This window comes from Hemicordylus capensis, chromosome 2, assembly GCF_027244095.1.
Source record: "Hemicordylus capensis ecotype Gifberg chromosome 2, rHemCap1.1.pri, whole genome shotgun sequence".
NCBI lineage: Eukaryota > Metazoa > Chordata > Lepidosauria > Squamata > Cordylidae > Hemicordylus > Hemicordylus capensis.
In genome coordinates this window covers 14867323-14887131 of record NC_069658.1, presented here as the reverse complement: position 1 = coordinate 14887131, position 19809 = coordinate 14867323, and the positions used below count along the sequence as shown (strand labels likewise).

Sequence of the window (19809 nt, the reverse complement as noted above, 5' to 3'; positions counted from 1 at the left end):
ACCAGAAAATGGGCTGCCTTGTCTTAACCCTGAAACTATCTTTTTCATTTCTTTATATTTTTTCTATTTCACTTTTAAATTTCTGCTCCAAATTAATACGATTAGTTGTTTGATTAGATGCAATAAATGGATGAATAGTTTTCAATTATAACATATACTGAAATCACCAAAAACCATAATTTTAATTCTAGCTTTTAAAATTTTGAAGCAAAGATCAATGTGTTTGCATGAGTGCTTATGTTGCTCTTTAAGAACCAATAGTGCAAGACTGCACTGCATGCTACAGCTTGCCATTACAATCATGAGCAGTCTTGGGCTCCTAAGGTCCTTCCTCCGTGCCCACCAGGAAGATATTAGATGTTCCAATTTCTGGTTTGTGGCAAGCCACAGTTTGCCCTTTTGTCCAAAGCTGTCAAAGTATGGTTGGAGCAAACCATCCTTTGCTCATAACTATAAACCAGGGATGCAAGTTTCTAATCTTTCCTCCTCTTCAGTAAGAGAGCAAGCATCTTCCATCTTGCACTTGCAAGACGGAACTTTTCTCCCCTTCAGCAAGGCTTCCCTTAGCCTTCATTCCATTGCACAGTTATGTGCTTGCAGAAGCAAGATCTAGGCTACAGCCCTCATTGTGGTAATGAGGAGGCTAGTGCCTCTGGTTTACAGCAATAATAACTAGCCCCTGTATCTCACCCCAGAGAAAGCAGCTGTGTTTGCATCCCATACAGAGAGTTCTCTAGATTGCAGTTTGCTTTTGTGTAAGGCTCATGTTGTTGTAGAATTGCGCACAGAATATTGCAAACAGACTTTTGTCTTCCTTTTTCAGCCTGGGGTTCTTTTTATCTGCTTGCTGCTCCTCCTTTCCAGTGCATCTGAATCCTAACAATGAAATGAAATCAATGTGCCATTTAAACAGTGTTATCTGCTCAGCTCAGTCTGTGCCATGTCTCTGTCTCTCTTAGAGCTGCCGCGTACTGTCCACCCTCCAATTCTGGTTGATTTCCCAGGAATTCTCTTTGGACTTTCACCCTTAAGTGTCTCCTGGAAAAACAACCACCCAAGGATAAATAAGACTCCAACAAGAAGGAAAGAGGTAGAAAAACACCTCTGCGAACTAAGCATTCGGGTTAACTGTGCTTCCCTTTTAAAACACCTATTTAGAACAGGAAAGAAGCTAAGCATTATCTGTGACTTACACTGGCATTCGGTGACACGTTTGTATGAAACTGCTGAACAATGCAGTTTTCTTCTGTGTATGCACAAGAATGTTTGATTCTAATAATAGCCAAGAAGGACTTAAACACTGCTCAGAAACAAAATTAAAAAGCTTAACACCATCAGGAAGATTACACAGTTTCACCTGCAAAGCTGTGTGATTAGGGCTTATTAGAAATGGCAGGTAGCAAATTAATGTGGTCCGATGAAACGTTCCACCTCTGCCATGTTTGCTGGCATGGGGCTCCTCAGATAAGATAGCTGACTGAAAGGCTTCTTGGGGTTTTCCTTAGAGATGCTCATGATTGGGTTTTTGAAGTTTACCTTTCAGTGATATTGGAGAGAGGGCATGTACAGATGACTGAGAGGCATGCAGTAGTAGCAGCTTTAATTTTATTTATTTTATTAATTTATTAACATATTTTATACCATCCAAAACTTGCGTCTCTTGGCGGTTTACAGCAAAATAAAAACCATGTAATTGCATGGTGCATGTTGTCTCTGGCCACCTGAAACTAAGGCTGACTAAAAGTGTATCCCCCACACACCTTTGCCACCCACAGGTGGTGAAAAGGGAGGAGACACTTCAGCAAAGCCCTTCAGTTCTTCACTGTATAACTTCCTGGGTGTTCTCCACTCCTTCTGTCTGTGCCACCTCTAGCAAAGACTTGACCTGGAACAGATCTGCTGAATCTGCTCTTCATTCATGCTGCCTATCCAGCCTCTGCCTCAGAGGCCTTCTGCCATGCATCCCTCTGTTGTTGTTTTTTGGGCTGTCTGCCTGGTCCCAGCCGTTTGCTCCACACAACAGATCAAATGAAGCGCCACCCCTTTTCGCCTCTCCAGCACTCTCTTTCCTCTGAAACAACATACAGAGTCTCAACTGCAACATAGATCCCAGTGGGCTTGACAGATACCAAACAGCACAGCATTTGGCTAGTTGATCTCTTGTTGGAACCAGGAGATGCTTATTTGAAAGTGCAAGCATAAGAGAGGCTTGCTGCAGGCAGGAGACAGACAAAGGAATTCTGTAAGTGGCTGAGATTAGAATAAAAGCCAGCCAGCATAAAACAAATACACCATCATGTGTCAGGCCAGATGATAATACACTGCAAACAGATTCTTTCCTCAGTGGGATTTTGGCAGATATGCAAACAAGGTTAGGCCAATTAATCTCCAGGAGCAACTGATGAGTAATCACAATCCCATCTTAATAAAGACGGTGCTGCAGAGATGCTGCGTTTGTTTCTTCTAATTCTGGGATGTATCTTGGGCCGACATTTTAAAAATAAAGCTAAAAGCATTTCCTTCGTGGCAGAAATGCTGTGAAGTAGATAATATGTGAGGGGGCTTGCTGTGATTGCTTAAAAAGTTATTCTCTAAAGTCCAGCTCCCTAAATTGTTCTCTGTTGGTTTAGTTTCTGATTGTTTTTCAAGCATTTCTGTGAGATCCACAATCCTTTGGTAGGGATGTGCATTGAACTGGCGATGGCCGGTTTGACAGCGGGGGAGGGGTTACCTTTAAGGAGCAGGGAGGGTGCTTTCCCCCACACCCCTGCCACGTTTCCCCCACTGGCACTGTGCTTAAAAACAGCCCCATGGGGCAACAGTGTACCTCCTTGCTGCCCTGGTGAGCGTTGAAGCGGAGGTGCCTGGTGCGTATGCGTGCATAAAAGGGCCTCCACACCAGTTCGTGCACATCCCTATCCTTTGGGACCTTCTTATCAACTGCTTTGGCAATACACAAACCTGTATTGTATGCATACCTGGAAGAGAAACAGTAGATAGTTTTTGTTTTCTAAAGCACTTTGTTTGCAGAATGACTTTATACTTCAATACGCTGCAGACTAGCACTTGGTAGGGTTGCAATGAAGGCCTTGGAAAGGATATTTAGATGCCATATAGATCTGATGTCTATAACTACAAAGATTAGAATTGTTCAGACAGTGGGTTTTCCCGTGACACTCTACGGATGCGAAAGCTGGACTTTGAAGAAGCAAGATAGAGTAAGTATTGATGCTTTTGAACTTTGGTGCTGGAGAAGACTTTTGAGGATATCATGGACAGCCAGGAAAACAAATGGATCATAAAACAAATCAATCCAGGATTTTCACTTGAGGGACAAATGACCAGGCTCAAACTATGATACTTTGAACACATTATGTGAAAACCCAGCTCCCTTGAGAAATCCATAACACTGGGGAAAGTTGAAAGAAAGAGAAGAAGAGGACAACCAGCAGCAAGGTGGATGGACTTGATTACAACAGCAATGAATGCACCACTGAGAGATCTTAAAGGCCAAGCTGAAGACAGATCATCCTGGAGAGAATCTCTCTATGTGGTTGCTAAGAGTCGACCCCGACTTGACGGCACTTAATCGGTCAATCAAAACTGAGACTGAAGCCTAAGCTATATGCTATGGTGGATCTGCCATTGAGAGAGGCATACATCTTTCCTTTTTTTTTTTTAAACGAAGGGCATATGGGAAGCTGGGATAGGACCATGGTATGTGGAGAGGAGGATTAACACGTGGCCCTTTCAGTGTATAGCTGCTTTTTATTTATTTGTTTTTTAAAGGAGATTTTCTGGTTTTAAGTGTATCTTCTGGAGCATCAGTGATACATGGGCACTTCTCAGTAGTGACCCTGATTTTTGTCCCCTCCCTGTTCAGTGTTAAAAGAAAGTTGAAGACTTTTTTAAAAATTTCAGTAGGCCTTCCCTTCTCTCAGTGACTGCCCTTTCTAATGTTTATCTTTTATCCCTGCATTTTTATGATTTTACAGGCTGTTGTGTTTTTAAAAAAATTCTCTTGTAAGCTGCCATGAATTCATAAGTGAAGAATAGTGACATACACATCTTTTAAATAAAATACAAACATATCTTAATGATTCATCACAATGTTTAGTCAGGGCCTGAAGGAATCGTTCCTCAAGGTTCTTGAATTCATGGCCAAATGGGCAAGTGAATCCAGCCGGATCTCCCAGTCCAAGTGCAACTATTGGGATTTTGCACGTAAAAACCAATCTTCCACCTCATTCTTCTCTTACTTAACATTTATATAGCCGTTTGTGTGTTCAGACTGCAGATAAAAGAGAAAAGCGATTCTTCCATTATATCTGCAAACAAACAAGGGAAGCCTGATGAACTTGTAACCCAACAATTACAATGCAGTACAGTACAATATAAAGATGTAAATGAAAAACACAGCCACTAGTGACAAACATTAGATTTATAATTTTGCATGCACACTGAAAATGTAATCGGCTGATGACAAACTCAATGAAAGGTACCCAAGGAGCTAAAATCTCCATAATTTTTCTTTAAAATGCTGCCAATGTAAGAGTCTAGCATAAACCATCCCAACTGCCTTGGGATGTGTTATGAAAGGTGGTATTAAAATTGAATAAATTGATAAATATATAAATGTGGAAATCTGTATTTTGCTGTCTACTATGAAATGGACAAAAAGACCCATCTGAGGTAGAAACTAAGCGTTCAGCAGCAAGCACAGAGAATTCCTGAGCCCATATTTGCCTCGGACTTACAAAGCAGGGGCAGTAGCGGAGGGGGTGGAGCTTGAGGGGGAAACTGGCAGGCAAGAGGGGGGATGCTTGAATCTGTGATAAAGTTGGGGTTTTTTCCCCCCAGCAAGGTCCAGAGGCTGAGCGTCTTGATCAAGTGGGGGTGGGGAAGGGTGTGTGTGATTTATATACAGTTTCTCAACAACAGCAACAAATGTTTTCCAAGTGTTTTACCTAGAAATAAGAAGATAATTCCCTGTCCCTAAAGATCTTGTGATCACCTCTTTCCCACACCAGGATTGGGAATCCCATATTTGCCACTGAACACTTAGTTCCATTCTAAATAGAGTGTGAAATCCAGCAGGCCTTCCCTCATCTATATGCAGTGTTTCACACCCAGTGCTTTTTTAGCCTTTCCTTAAGGAAAGTAAGTTTGTGAGCTCACCCGGCATATTGTGATTGTGTCTGTGTGTGTGTCCCTATCAACTTCTCAACACCTGGACCAATATGAACCAAATTGGGAACAGTTGTAGGGACACCTCAGCGGCTTAGTTTGTGATTATGTCATCCACCCCAATTCAAGTTGGTGGATATGTGAATGTTTGAGACACAATAGGGCTAACCTATGAACCGCCTAACCAATTTGAACCAAATTTGCTATAGATGTAGGGACACATAGGGACACCTCAATGGTGTAGTTTTTGATGATGTTATCCACTCCAATTCAAGATGGCAGATGCATAAACATTTGAGGCACAAGTAGGCTAAGTTGTGGACCGTCTAACTGATTTGAACCAAATTTGTTACAACTGTAGAGTAGCGACACCAATGGTGTAGTTTATGATAATGTCATCCACCCCATTTCAAGATGGCAGACACGTGAACATTTGAGGCACAAGTGGGAACCAGTTTTGACCAAATTTCGTACAGATTTAGGGATAGTGAGAGGAAAGTAGGCAGATTAGTTCTTACCAGAATAAATTGTTTGTAATACTCCAGGAGTCAATACGGCCACACACCCCTTGAATGGCCATGGCTTTGCGTGCTTATTTGGCCAAGCTCCAAAAGCACCTGGTGCAGCACTCATAAATGCACTCTCCACCGGGGATCACAGCAGTGGGGAGGACTTTGCCTTTGTTCCTGCAGGGAACGAAGGCAAAACCTTCCCCGCCACTGCAATCCCCAGTAGGGAGTGAGTTCCTGGGTGTGGCCTCAGGTGATTTCAGAGCTTGGAAGCGGAGCAGGGTGTCGGTTCCAAGCATGTACTGTCACAAAAAAGCCCTGTTCACACCTATGTTATTTTAGTAATCCCTACAATAATCCTATAAAGTGGGTTATTATTGTTATCCATGTATTATAGATTGAGGGGTTGTACAGTCTGCTACAATGACCTTTTGGATTGTTTTTCCACCTGTGTACTTACACGTTTCTGGAGTTGTCTTGTCCTGGGAGTGGGTTATGTCACAGCTCTGCCCCTTTCCCTGGGCTGTAAAAGAAAACTGCTGTGGGGAGGGGAGCTACTTGAAGCATCCTATTCTTTCATTAATCAAAGAGAGATTCTAAAATGTGGCATTTCATTTGCTGTGATGCTATCTATACAGACCTACTTAGTGTCATGCAGGGATTCTCAAACATGGGTCCCCAAGCTCTGTTGCCAGATTTGGCTTTTTTAAAGCCAAACTTTGGGTTACGGCCCATTTGACCCACGAGTATACCCCTTAGGTTTTGGCAACACTGTCAAGTAGTGTTGAACTACAACTCCCATTCTCCCCAGCCTTCATGGCAATTGCAGCTGGGGGTGATGGGATTTGTAGTCCAACATCATCTGTGGGCCTACAGATGTGGCATAATGTATGTTTCTAAATATTTTTCAGTGAGGGCTGGGAGTGTGCCTTTACTAACAAGTTAGAATGCTTCTGTAGTATAACTGCTATAGTGAGAGCATTAAATACTGTGACGGTCTGTCTTGTCTTCTTTCCAGTACCCAATGATAGCTGACTTATTCCATGATGAAAAGGATTCGGTGCCAGCTGCTCTGACTGGAAAGGGAGTTTCCTCAAAAATCAATGTCCGCTCTGCCCGTCCAGCTGTGAAAGCAGCCAATAAAGAGCATAAGAAAACAGTCGGGCTTCAGGTAGAAATCTCTGTTTCCATGAAACTTCAGTGCTCATTTAGCAATATTTGTATTTCTCAGCCCACCAGAAATATGCTCCATGAATGTATAGTTGCCATGTCTACGAAGCAAATAACATTCAACACTATTGCATTTTTAAAAATATTATTATTCTGGTGCCATAGTTTATGGCTAAATATATATATTTCTCCTTAGTATCAGGGAGGCATTTCCTCTGTCTCTTAAGACCTTGGGTTGCTACTTCTGGAGACAAAATTATTATTGGGGCAATTTTGTACCCCAATAAAGTTTCCTTATGGTGAGATTTGGCAGATCTATATCCTGACTATTATGATTTAGAACTGGGAAGGAGGCTTCTCCCAGGTTGGATTAGTTGTTAAATCTTTCTGTGTAATATTTGCATTGGAGTACTACCTTAAGAATGTTTGATAGACCCCTCAATATAATTCACCTGGTTCAATTCTCCTTGCTTGTGGCACATTACTTTCTGAATTTTTGCACTGGTTTGTGATGCAGCAGGGACATGCAATATTGTATTTACTGATTAAAATATTTATATACTGCCTTTCTACTGAAATATCCAAAGAAATGGCAGGATCATTCCTAGACAAAGGAGCTTAGGCCAGATGTCCTTTGGCCCATTCTCTCCTAGTCATTCCATAATGTAGTAGGCTACTTGACACATGTATGTACATCTCCTGATTTCTCATCACACAGTTTGCAACAGCTGATGACTCGCAGCTGAATCTGTGAGCAGATTCATAAACATGACACACAATCTGTGACATACAATTTCCTACAATTCAGTAGGAAAAGATTGGGCAACACAAACAAGTGGTGCCTAGTCTGTGCTGACTCATTCACACATGCAAGTTACCACTTGATTCTTCACTCAAGAGGTGGTTGCCAGGGTAGGGGCAAGCTCTTCCCTTGTGCTTGCAAGGAAGGCCTGGTTCACATGGTCACATTTTTCACTTGATGACTGCAGTATCAGGAGTCTGTCTATACATGTGAATGAAGCATCTGAAACAGAACTCTTAATTTTACCCCAAATGTAATACTTATCAAGTTGGTTTGGTTCACACATTTAGCTGCTGTGCATGACATGCAATCAAGCATTGAAAAGTGCAGAAACATACATCTCTGTGTGAAATATTCTGTAGTGTATTGCCTCTAAGTTTAGGAATGAGTTGTCTCTCTAATCCTTTTCCAGTTCCGTAACTCCTTGCATTTGCTTATGGAGACCCTGAATGCCACCACTCCACATTATGTACGCTGTATCAAGCCAAATGATGAGAAACGTCCATTCAGGTAAGTGCTGCTTGCTGATGGGACCAAAGCACCAGCAGGCTGCTGGAAGATCTGATATAGAACTTGCTGTGAAATGTATTCACCGCTTCATTGTCTCATTTTATGATGACATCTCTAAATTATTATCAAGTTAATTTTGAGAAACGTACCATAAACATTCATGACTTGATCCTGTCAGGTGTTAAGCCAACTCTGTATTGCAAGCCTGTAGAAAATGTAGGCATGTCAATTGTGCAGCATGGCCTCCTTGAGAAAACCCTTTGTATGTGAGGTTTTATGTGGACTGTAAACTAGTGCTGCTAACTGACCCCTGCTAACTGACTAACCTGCTAAACTAACCTTTTAAAGTGGTGATTCTCTTATGTTTAGTAGGGAGAGAGCAACTGGCCCCATCCAACCCCAGCATAGCATCCCTCCAGTGGCTGTTGCTGGTATCTGCTTTATGGGTTTTTTGTTTAGATTGTGAGCCCTTTGGGGACAGGGGACCATCTTATTTGTGTATTATTTTTCTGTGTAATCTTGGTTGAAGAGTGGTATATAAATATTTATAGAAGTTATTTATAGAAGTAGTGCTGTTAGAAAAGCATGCAGAAGGCCATGTGATGGGGTGATCTTGCCACATGGAGTGTTGAGATGGATCATCTGTTTCCATGGGAGTCTGAGGGCAGTTTATGAATCTGTGCCCTTCACTTGTCTATTCATCACTCATTGCCCAGCACTTGGTGACTTGCTACTAAATGCATGAACTGCCTCCATTGGAAGATATTGGCCTGGGTCCATGTCTGCTCTTTTCTACACTGCCCAGACTACCTGGAATACTGTGTCCAGTCCTGGGGCACCATTTTAATGAGGACACTGGTCCAGAGGAGGGCAGTATACATGAGGAGGAGTCTGGAAACCAAGACCTATGAGAAACAATTGAAGTTGCTGGTTATGTTGAGCCTGGAGAAGGGAAGGCTAAGGGGGGATATGATTGCTGTCTTCAAATAACTGAAGGGTTCTTTGCATAGAAGGAGGAACGGTCTATGCTGCTCCTGAGGGCACGACCAGAACCATTAAGTTGAAATTACAAGGAAGCAGATTTAGACTAGACATTAGGAAGAATTTCCTAACTGCAAGAGCTGTTTAACAGTGGAACAGTCTGACATGTGCAGTGGTGGGATCTTCTTTGCTGGAGGTTTTTTAGACAAATCTGGTCATCTGTCTGTCAGGGGTGCTGTACCAGTTTCCTGCAGTGAGCAAAAGATTGGACTGGAAGGCCTCCAAGATCCCTTCCGACTCTAAAATTTTATTTTTCTATCTAAGCAATGGCTTACTGAGATGATTACTGAGAATGAGCTGAAGCAAGCCTTGGGTTTGCATGTGCTCTCTCCCTCCTTGTTCTCCTCTGCATCCACGAGGGAGAAAATTGAAACCTCATACTTCCTCTTAAGTCCGAACTCAGAAAAGGGGTTTAGTCTCACTGTAGTTAATTCAGACAAACCAGAATCAAATTGCGGCTTCTAATCCTGCTTTAACTACCCGCACTTAACCTAGTTTCTCAAGTTTAAACTTAATGGGAAATGACCATTTATTCTCAGCAGAAGCTTTCAATCTCCTCTCGTGCACAGAAGAGGAAAGTGGTTCATATGAGCCTCAGGCTCACCATGGTTTGTTCACAATATTCTAAACCAATATGTAGATGATAATTAATAACTGGGCCATTATATTTGAGGTGATACGAGATGATATACAAGTTCTGCCTCTGATGTATGGTGAGGCATAACTCACATGTGCCAGCTACCACTTGCTTCAGCAGTCATGAAATGATTATCATGCATGTGTGAACCAGTCCTGAGTGATCAGGAATTGCCAGTTATTTAAATATATTATGCCTGTTCTTAAAAAGTTGCACTGGCTGCCAGTATATTTCCGGGCAAAGTACAAAGTGCTAGTTATTACCTTTAAAGCCCTGAATGGCTTAAGTCTGGGTTACCTGAAAGAGAGCCTTTCTCTACAACAGGCCTGCTCAACTTCGGCCTTCCTGCAGATGTTGGTCTACAACTCCCATAATTCCTGGCTATTGGTCACTGTGGCTGGGTATTATTTATTTATTTATCATATTTTTATACCGCCTGATATGTGCATCTCTAGGTAGGGTACAGAATTTAAAATATTTAAAAGTCAACACAGATTAAAATACATGACACAATAAAAATCAGTCTTGGAGATTCTTGAGGGTCTTCCTGAAAACAAACAGAGAAGGAGATGCTCTTATTTCAGCAGGAAACATTCCAAAGCCCATGGGTCGCCACCAAATGAGCTGGTGGTAACCATAACCGGAAGATCATAACAGGCGGCAGGGCTTATGACAAAGGAGGCGCTCTCTTAAATAGCCTGGACCCAAGCCATTAAGGGCTTTATAGGTAATAACCAGCACTTTGTATTTCACCCGGAAACATATCAGCAGCCAGTGCAGTTCTTTTAACATAATCCTAACCAGTGTTATGCTGTCCCTTCGTCTTGTCCCAGAAACCAGTCTGGCTGCCGCATTCTGTACCAATTGTAGTTTCCGGACTACAACACCAGATGAACCAGTGGCACCCAAAGATCATTCAGATCATCAGGAGGGGTCCGTCTTTGGGTGCCACTGGTTCATCTGGTGGTAACCTGGTATCGGGCCTTCGCAGTTGTCACCCCTAGGTTGTGGAATACACTCTCTGTGGCTTCTCTGAGGGAGGGCAGGATGCCTCTCTGTCTTAAGGAGGCAATCATTAGACCTGTTCTGAAGAAGCCTGCATTGGATCCCTCAGAGTTAAGCAATTGTAGGCCTGTCTCCAACCTCCCATGTTTGGGTAAGGTAATTGAGAGGGTGGTGGCCTCTCAGCTACAGACAGTCTTGGAGGAAACTGATTATCTAGACCCATTTCAAACTGGCTTTGGGGCGGGTTGTGGGGTAGAGACTGCCTTGGTCAGCCTGATGGATGATCTCCAATTGGGAATTGACAGAGGAAGTGTGACTCTATTGGCCCTTGGGATCTCTCAGCGGCTTTCGACACTATTGACCATAGCATCCTTCTGGAACATCTGAGAGCATTGGGGGTGAGAGGGATTGTTTTACAGTGATTCCTCTCCTACCTATCAGATAGATTCCAGATGATGTCACTTGGACACTGGTGCTTTTCGAAATGTGAGCTTATGTATGGCGTCCCCCAGGGCTCCATACCGTCTCCTATGCTTTTTAACATCTACATGAAACCACTGAGAGAGATTCAGGAGATTTGGTGCAGGGTGTTATCAGTATGCTAATGATACCCAAATGTATTTCTCCATGTCAACATCATCAGGAGAAGGCATAACCTCCTTAATTGCCTGCCTCGGGGTGGTAATGGGCTGGATGAGTGATAATAAACTGAGACTAAATCCAGATAAAACGGAGTTACTTATTATGCAGGATTGGAACTCCAGAGATTATTTTGATCTGCCTGTTCTAGGTGGGGTCACACTTCCCCAAAAGGAGCATGTACACAGTTTGGGAGTGCTTCTGGATTCTCACCTCTCTCTGGTATCTGCGGTTGAGGTGGTGGCCAGAGGTGCCTTTTATCAGCTTCAGCTGATACGCCAGCTGCATCCATTTCTTGAGATGAATGACCTTAGAATGGTGGTACATATGCTGGTAACTTCTAAACCTTACTTCTGTGGGGCTGCCTTTGTACGTAGTCCAGAAACTGCATTTGGTACAGAATGCAACAGCCTGGTAGATCTCTGGGTCATCTCAGAGAGATCACATTACTCCTATGTTGAAAGAGCTACACTGGCTGCCAATAAGTTTCCGGGCAAAATAAAAAGTGCTGGTTATAACCAATAAGGCCCTAAATGGCTTAGGCCCTGGGTAATAATGTCTTCTTCAGCGTGAGCCCCATCACCCATTGAGATCATCCAGAGAGGTTCATCTCCAGTTGCCACCAGCTCGTCTGGCGGCCACACATGGACAGGCCTTCTCTGTTGCTGCCCCAAGACTGTGGAATGTGCTTCCTACTGAAATACAAGCTTCCCCATCTCTGACAGCTTTTAAAAAACACTTGAAGACTTATCTCTTCACCCAAGCTTTTTACTCTGACTCTGGTTTTTATTTGTTTTAAGGTTCTTATTTTTCTGTGTGTTAACTAGGCTTGAGGCCGAAACATTTCGGAGGCCATTATAGAGGCCTCCGAAACGTTTCGGCTCCAGGGCCATTTCGGCATCGGTGGGGTGGTCTTTTAAGGGTGGTGGAGGGTGCAGTTACCCCTCCTGCCGCTTTTCCCCTGCTGGCGCTCCGTTTATACCGCAATCCATGGGGCAGCAGCGTACCTCCCTGCTGCCCCTTCCCCCTTTCGATGCCAAAAGTCGCTGGAAGTACTGGCCGCGCGTGTACACACACACCCATCTGCCATTCACACGTGTGCACGCAACGGGCGCACGTGCAGCCGGTACTTCCAGCGGCTTTTGGTGACTAAAGGGGGAAGGGGTGGCAGGGAGGTACGCTGCTGCCGCATGGATTACAATATAAACGGAGTGCCAGCGGGGGGGGGAGTGGTGGGAGGGGTAAGTGCACCCTCCCCCGCCCTTAAGGAGCCACTTCCGAAATGTGGCTGAGCCGTTTCGGGCTCAAGCCTAGTGTTAACCTGTTTTACATCACTGTAAGCTGCCCATAGATGAAAGTTTGGGCAGTGTACAAATTTGATAGATACATAAATAAGAGGATTATCTTCCTTGGAGGCCTTCAGGACAGGAGAGCCTTAAAGCCCCATCTTTTTAGCCTGGTTTTTAATATCTAGTTTGATTTTTAATTTTGGTGCAGCAAAATTCTGGGGCAGAATGCAGCAGACAGGGTCCTTACTAATGCGCCTTGGCGAGCACATGTGACACCTCTGCTCGTTCAGTTGCACTGGTTGCCGGTTGAGTCCCGGGTTAAGTTTAAGGTATTAAGCTTAACGTTTAAAGCCCTACACAGTATGGGCCCTCCATACCTCCAAGACCGCCTGGTTCAATATGTCCCTCACCGGGTCCTGAGATCAGCCACAAGTAATGCCTTGGTGATCTCGGGCCCTATGGATATTAAATTGCAATCAATGATAGCCAGGGCCTTCTCAGTGGTGGCCTCGACTCTATGGAACTGTCTCCCGGATAATATCAGAGCTCTCCATTACCTGTTGGCCTTTTGTAAGGCATGTAAGACTGAAATGTTCCGCCGGGTCGCTGAGATAGCTGGTCATAGAGTAATCTTGTAATCTATGGTTATTATGTCATGTAGAATGAGTATTGTATGGGGTTGTGGTTTATGAGGCTATGTAAGATATATTTTTATGAAATTGTGTTGCTGTGTACGTTTGCTTGTAAGCCGCCCTGAGTCCTATGGGATTAGGGCGACATATAAATCTAAATAAATAAATAATTTTAGTGAGTTTTAATCTGGTTTAAATGTTTTCTGATTTCATTTGTTTTATTATGTGTGCTTGATTTCAATGTAAACCTCCCTGAGCCACTTTAGGAAGGGTGGTATATAAACTGAATGAATGAATGAGCTCTTGAATCATAGGCTTTGACAGTGACTTCTGCTACTTCTTCATTATAGGACTGTGATGAAATGGTAAAGGGCCACTATTATGCAAATTGGCTTTGAACTCTTTAGAGCTGTCAATCATAATAGGCAATTAGAGAGTGACAGTTGGAAGTGAAGTTCAGTGAAAGTGAGGGTTTGCGACTTGGTAGGAACAGTATCAAAGAGAAGGCGTTCTGAGACTCAGCGGATAAGACAATCTAAAAATAAAGGACTGGATTATTAGGACAGTCTATAATAAAAACTGGGTGTGAAGTACAGAACTATGAAGGAACTAGGTTCAAAGGTGAAAAGCCTTCTATAGTGTGTGTACAGTAACTAAGTGCTGTGAGAAGTTCAAATCGTCATCTTTGTAACCAAGCAAGATTTCAGCCCCACAAATCAGTAGTGAAACAAACCCCTTTATATAAATATTTTTCTTGTTTGTTTTAAAGAACATCTGACTGAGTGATTTCTGTAACATACCCTCACTGCAAACCCATGTTGGGAAAGACCATTAGAGACCTTGAAGAGCTCCTGCTAGTTGGTATATGCCAAGGGTTCCCAATCTTGGGTCCCCAGATGATGTGGGACTACAACTCTCATCATCCCAAGCCACAATGGCCTTCAACTATCGTCACTGGGGATGGTGGGAGTTGTAGTCCCACAATATCTGGGGACCCAAGATTGAGAACCCCTGGTATCAATGGTACTGGACTAGATGGACCAAATTGGCTGCCTGTGTAGAAGGCAACTGCATGTGCCCATATCTTTCAGTGTATCATATGGGATATTATCAGTGAGTTTCAAGTTGTATCATCTGTATGTTCCCCCGTGGTGGGGAATCTCTCTATATATTTCTCTTAGGCGTACCTGTCACTAATTCCATGTGTGGCAGCTCTCGCAAGAGTTCGCGAGCAAGCTACCGGCAGGGGAAGAGGAAGACAGCGGCACCGGAGGCAAGGCAGGAAACAAAATGGCAGGGCGGGGGCAAAATGACAGGAGAAAACAGCGGTGGGGGAAGAAAGCGGTGATGGTGGGTGTGCTGGGGAAGAAATCGCATCAGCGGCAGGTGGGTGGGGAAAACTAGAGGCACAGATGCTCTGCGCCTGGCCCAGCTAGTTCTTACTAATGCAGAATGAAATAAAATGTTTCTTACCAAGGTTGGTATTCTTTTGCCAGTATTGTTGCCCTCCTAATACTGCAATATATTGCAATGCAATTTTTTAAAAAAACCCATCTGTCACCAAGAGCATATGTGTAAAGTGTTTATAGTAGGGATTTGGCGCTGCTTATCGTATCAATGATAAATTATGGAAGCAGTTGTTAATGAAGCAACCACTGGGCTTTATTTCCATGAAATACAGTGCAGTGAAAAATAAGTCGGGCTGTTAGGTGCACTGTAAAAGAAATATTCAAAGTTAATGTGGAGCACTTTGAGCACTCAAAAGCATTATACAAATGCTAAGTATTCATAGTTGTACCTCTACTTTTGTGGTGTCTGATCTGTGTAGCTTGCTGAAATGGTAACTCCTCTCTTGCATTTTAGATCAGTGCTATCACTAATGCCAGATTTTCATTTATCTCCTAACAAAGAAGGAAGCAACAGTAAGATTACACTTTTGTAGGGAGAGGGTCTCCACAAGTCTCATGTTTCTGACATATCTCGTGCTCCCCCTCCTCTTTCCCTAGCTGCCTCTGTGTGCAATTTATTGCATCTATCTATCTATATATTTCTCTTAGGTGTACCTGTCACTAATCCCATGTGTGGCAGCTCTCGTGAGGTTTCACGAACAAGCTGCCGGCAGGGGAAATGAGAAACTTGTTTGTTAAAACAAGGAAAAGGACGGGGATGGGAGCAAGAGCCTGCTGCTCACCATGTCATATTCTTGTAAAACTAAACCACAGGGTTGTGTTATGTCTATGCTAGACCAATATATTGCCTCCTCTGCTGAGGCTAAATAAGTAACCAGCACAGAGTATTAAATCAGATCACACATTGTGATATTGCATTTAGAGCTCCTACTGCCCTAAATTTTGCCACAGTTACTGTTGGGAAATTTGTGGTTCTGCCTGCTTCTTGCACAAAACACGCTGAATAATTGCTGTGTTCTGTCCCCAAGGTGGCCATAGTTGGTAGCAACAGCAACGTTTCAGCAAGGTCTCTTTATTATAACCAGCGTAAATAATTGCTTTGGGGATCTGCATGATGAAAGGTGTTCAGTCAAGAGTAAAATGGCTACTGTTATTTATTATTATTAAAATAGCAACGCACACACATACAGTTCCGCTTCTTCCGTGCTAAATATCTGCTCTTGTGCATTTAACTTCATGATAATGTATTGGATCACTTGCTGTGGGCTTGACAGCTTTGATGGATTTTATAATACGGCAAATGCCAGGAGGAGGCGTATTTCTTCCCTTGCTCTCAGACACCCTGGCTTGCTAAAAAATTGCTCATGGATTCTGGATCTCCAGCTTTTAAATACTGAGAACATCTGTGCATCCACAGATCCCATTTGTCTCATATTGGTGATGACCTTTAATGCATTGGCGTGTTGGAAGTGGTATATTTCAGAGATAGACTTTGTGCTTTGCAGGTATATTTGTGGTTACATAGGAAACTGCCTTATACTGTTGGTTCATCTAGCTCAGTATTGTCTGCGGTGACTGACAGCAGCTTCTCCACAGTTTCAGGCAGGAGTTTTTCCCAGTCGTACCTGGAGATACCAGGGATTGGCCCTGAGGCCTTCTGCATGCAAAGCATATGCTCTGCCACTAAGCTACGACCCCGTTAAAGGATCTCTAATAGGGCTGTGGAAGACCCTTGGCCTGAGACCTTGGGTCGCTGCTGGCCATCACAGTAAATTTTAGTGAGCTAGATGAACTTTTTATCTGAGGTAGCTTCTTTCAGTGGCATCTGGTTGGCCAGTGTTAAAAACAGACTACTAGACTGGATGGATTTTTGATCTAGCTGTCCACTTGTTGCTGGCATTCATACACAGGCATCCAGTGTCTATAAGGAGCATGGCCTAGTCATATTTGTTCAGGATATTGCTCGTAAATGGGGAAACTGAGGCAGCTGTCCCTACAAAAACGGCAACCACATTAGCCAAAGACACTTCACAGCGAGATGATGGGAAATGTTTCTGTGCTGTTCCTGCAGCTCAAGCTGAACCTGTAGTTATCCCTGTTGAGTGGGCAGGTGAGTAACTTGGAATCCCAGCATGTGTACACTGCGTGGGCGTTGGGTATACTTGATGCCCCTCAGAAATAAGCGGTATCTGGGATATCTCAACATTTCCCCCACTATCAAGGTGTTAAAGCTTATGGTATCATTAAAATCACTTGCTTTGAGGAGTACTATCTAGGTTTATGCCTGATGGTTGTTGGCATAAAAGTAGTACTTTGGAGGGAAAGAAAATGCCTCCTGAAAGAATCTCCAAATGTATCCCCCCCCCATTTTTCTTAGTGGTTGTTCATTCGTTGTATTCCTCCTTTCTGCTGATTCTTTGATACCATTTTTCTTCTTTGTGACTTCTCCTAATTGACTGTGATCCCAGCCAGTCAGGGATCATGGCATGAATGTGATAACAAAGCAGTGCCTTGTAACTAGTCATTTGCCTACATGACAATATCATGGAGGGCAAATCAAGCTGATTGACTTGCCCTAACTTGGAATGGATGGGAAGAAGAAATGTATTGGCCGTCTGCCAAGACAATTGGGCCAGAACTCTCTTTTTTCACTGCAGGAGTTTCATTGCTGTAGCACAACACAACAAAGCAAGGTATACCTACCCATTTGTCTTGGCAACGGTCTGATGCATTTCTTCTCTCTGATGTACATTTCATTTTCATGCCCAGTAGAGCCCACCTTCAAAATAAATCACTAAGGCGGGGGATGCTGGGGGGCATGAAAATATTCACAAAAATCAGTCCTGCATTTTTGCCTCCACTCTAATCTTATCTGTATTCTTTCAGCCCTAGAATCTGGCGGGAAAGCAAATCAATGCTGCCATCCAGACTAACCATATGCCAGGGTTTTCTGTTGCAGGAGGAATGTCTTTCAGCGATCTCCCCTTATGCCTTCCAAAACCTTGACCCTGAGGGTCCCCCAACCGTCAGGGACATAGTTTTGGGAGGCACAGACTGCAGCAGAGGGAAGACGGATTGCTAAAAAATCATTCCTCCTGTCGTGCACAATGGAAAACCCTGGAGCATTAGTTTATTCATCTATATGTCAGCCAAGAATTAGAGAGTGTAATGGTTAGTGAGGAATAAAGGGGACCTAAGAGAACAGGCAACTTAACAGGACCTTTTCAAACAGAGAACATGGTGCTGTGGCAAGCCACACCAAGCCAAATTTAGTTCTAACAGACAGCAAGTGCTAACATGAGCAGATTACTGCCACAGTTTTGAAGTGAGGGTAGGCATGTATCAAAGAGGAGGGTAATCATATATATCAGTCCTAAACTTGCAGCAGTTTCCCAGACTCTGCACTTTTAGCTTGGAATGATTATCTGACACTCCTCTGTGATCTGAAGTGGAAGATGTTCCATTTGATTTAAGTATGTTTTGGTCAACACTTTCTGTGTGTGAATATAGAACTAGTTTCTCCAGGTCTGGAAATGGTTTACAAGATCCTCATAGTGCCCCTTTCTTGCGATGCTCAAATTTTTTTCTTCCCACCCCTTTGGGCTACAGTTTCAATCAGATTGAACATCAAAGTACTGTGGGTATGCAGGAAACTCTGGTGATAAGAAGAATTGCAGTGGCAATTCAAGCAGGAAGCCACCAGTAAAATATTAATTCAAATCAACCTGTAGAAAGTGCATAGAGGTTACTTTATGTATGTTTGTTTGTTTGTTTGTCACTTTTTGCATGGAAGCAGCTTATAGAGTTAGAAGAATACAGCATGAAAGGGCAACACAAATTAAAATCAGAATAACTCAATTTTAAAAAAAACAACAGCATGACAGTGATACAATCTGGAAGCCTGCACTACAATAAAACCAAAGATTTAAGCTCAGACATTAACGGAGAATTGAACTGTATCTGAACCTCAAAACTGGTTCAGAGAGGTTTTTGCTGTGAAACAGAACTGGATTAAAACTAAATATTATTGTGACCTGAAACCAAAACTGAACTCCTAGACCAGGGATCTTAACCTGGGATTCCTGGATTCCTGAGGGTTCATGGGTTAGGTCCAGGTGGTCTGTGGAAAATCTTTGGCACACTAATTGAATTCCTAGTGAAGACGAATAAGCAATAATATTCTTGAAAATAACTGTCCCTAATACCATGTTTTCTTAATTTTTACTGGTGCCTTATGAAAATACATAATATAAACAACATCCAAAATGTTGTTGGTTCACGAAATGCTTAAAAGAGGCCTGATGAAAGAGAATTGTGTTTACATTCTGTTGGAATAAAAGAAAGCAGGAAGCCAGTAACACTTCCTGTGGGAGGGAGGGAGTATAGGACAGATATAAAGGATCAATCCATTTGGAACTTGAAATATAGTGACCAGCACCCTGAATTGGGTCCAGAAACAGTTCCGGAGCCAATGCATTGTGATCCATCTTACCACATATCTTTTAAGGAACTGCTGTTAGAACATTGTGTGACCTTAGTCATGTGTGCCATGAATTGTGTTTTCTACAGCTTTGATCCGAAGAGAGCAGTGCAGCAGTTGAGAGCCTGTGGTGTGTTGGAGACCATCCGCATAAGTGCAGCCGGCTATCCTTCCAGGTACTGTAGCACCCAAACTGTTTTGTGGAACTTATATACTGCTGCTGTTTTGCATTTAAACACACACACACACACGGACAGAATGTAATTGCTAGGACAATTTCCAAAATATCAGTCATCAAATAATAGTCATATCAAATTGTCAGAAGACATATAGTTACATACACCAGGGCAAATGCCATAGAAAATGAGAAAAAAAATTTCATGCTGCACAGCAAAAGTCACCATTAAAAACAAAAGATTAACTTCAGCCAGCGTTCCGGAGAGTCATGGAGTTCCTCAGGAATTCTGTCAAGGGTTTCTCAATGAGGAGATCTGTAATG

General features: G+C 43.0%; 1 protein-coding gene across 7 annotated transcripts in view; it reads left to right on the top strand.

Annotated features, from left to right (window-relative positions):
- Window positions 1-19809, top strand: part of MYO5B (myosin VB) — a 390467-nt gene that overhangs the window by 254811 nt on the left and 115847 nt on the right. For all 7 annotated transcript variants that reach the window (XM_053303356.1, XM_053303361.1, XM_053303354.1 and 4 more), the window contains 3 exons: window positions 6715-6867; window positions 8081-8178; window positions 19400-19486. In XM_053303356.1, the coding sequence (XP_053159331.1) occupies window positions 6715-6867; window positions 8081-8178; window positions 19400-19486 (338 nt within the window). The remainder of the gene's footprint in view (window positions 1-6714; window positions 6868-8080; window positions 8179-19399; window positions 19487-19809) is intronic.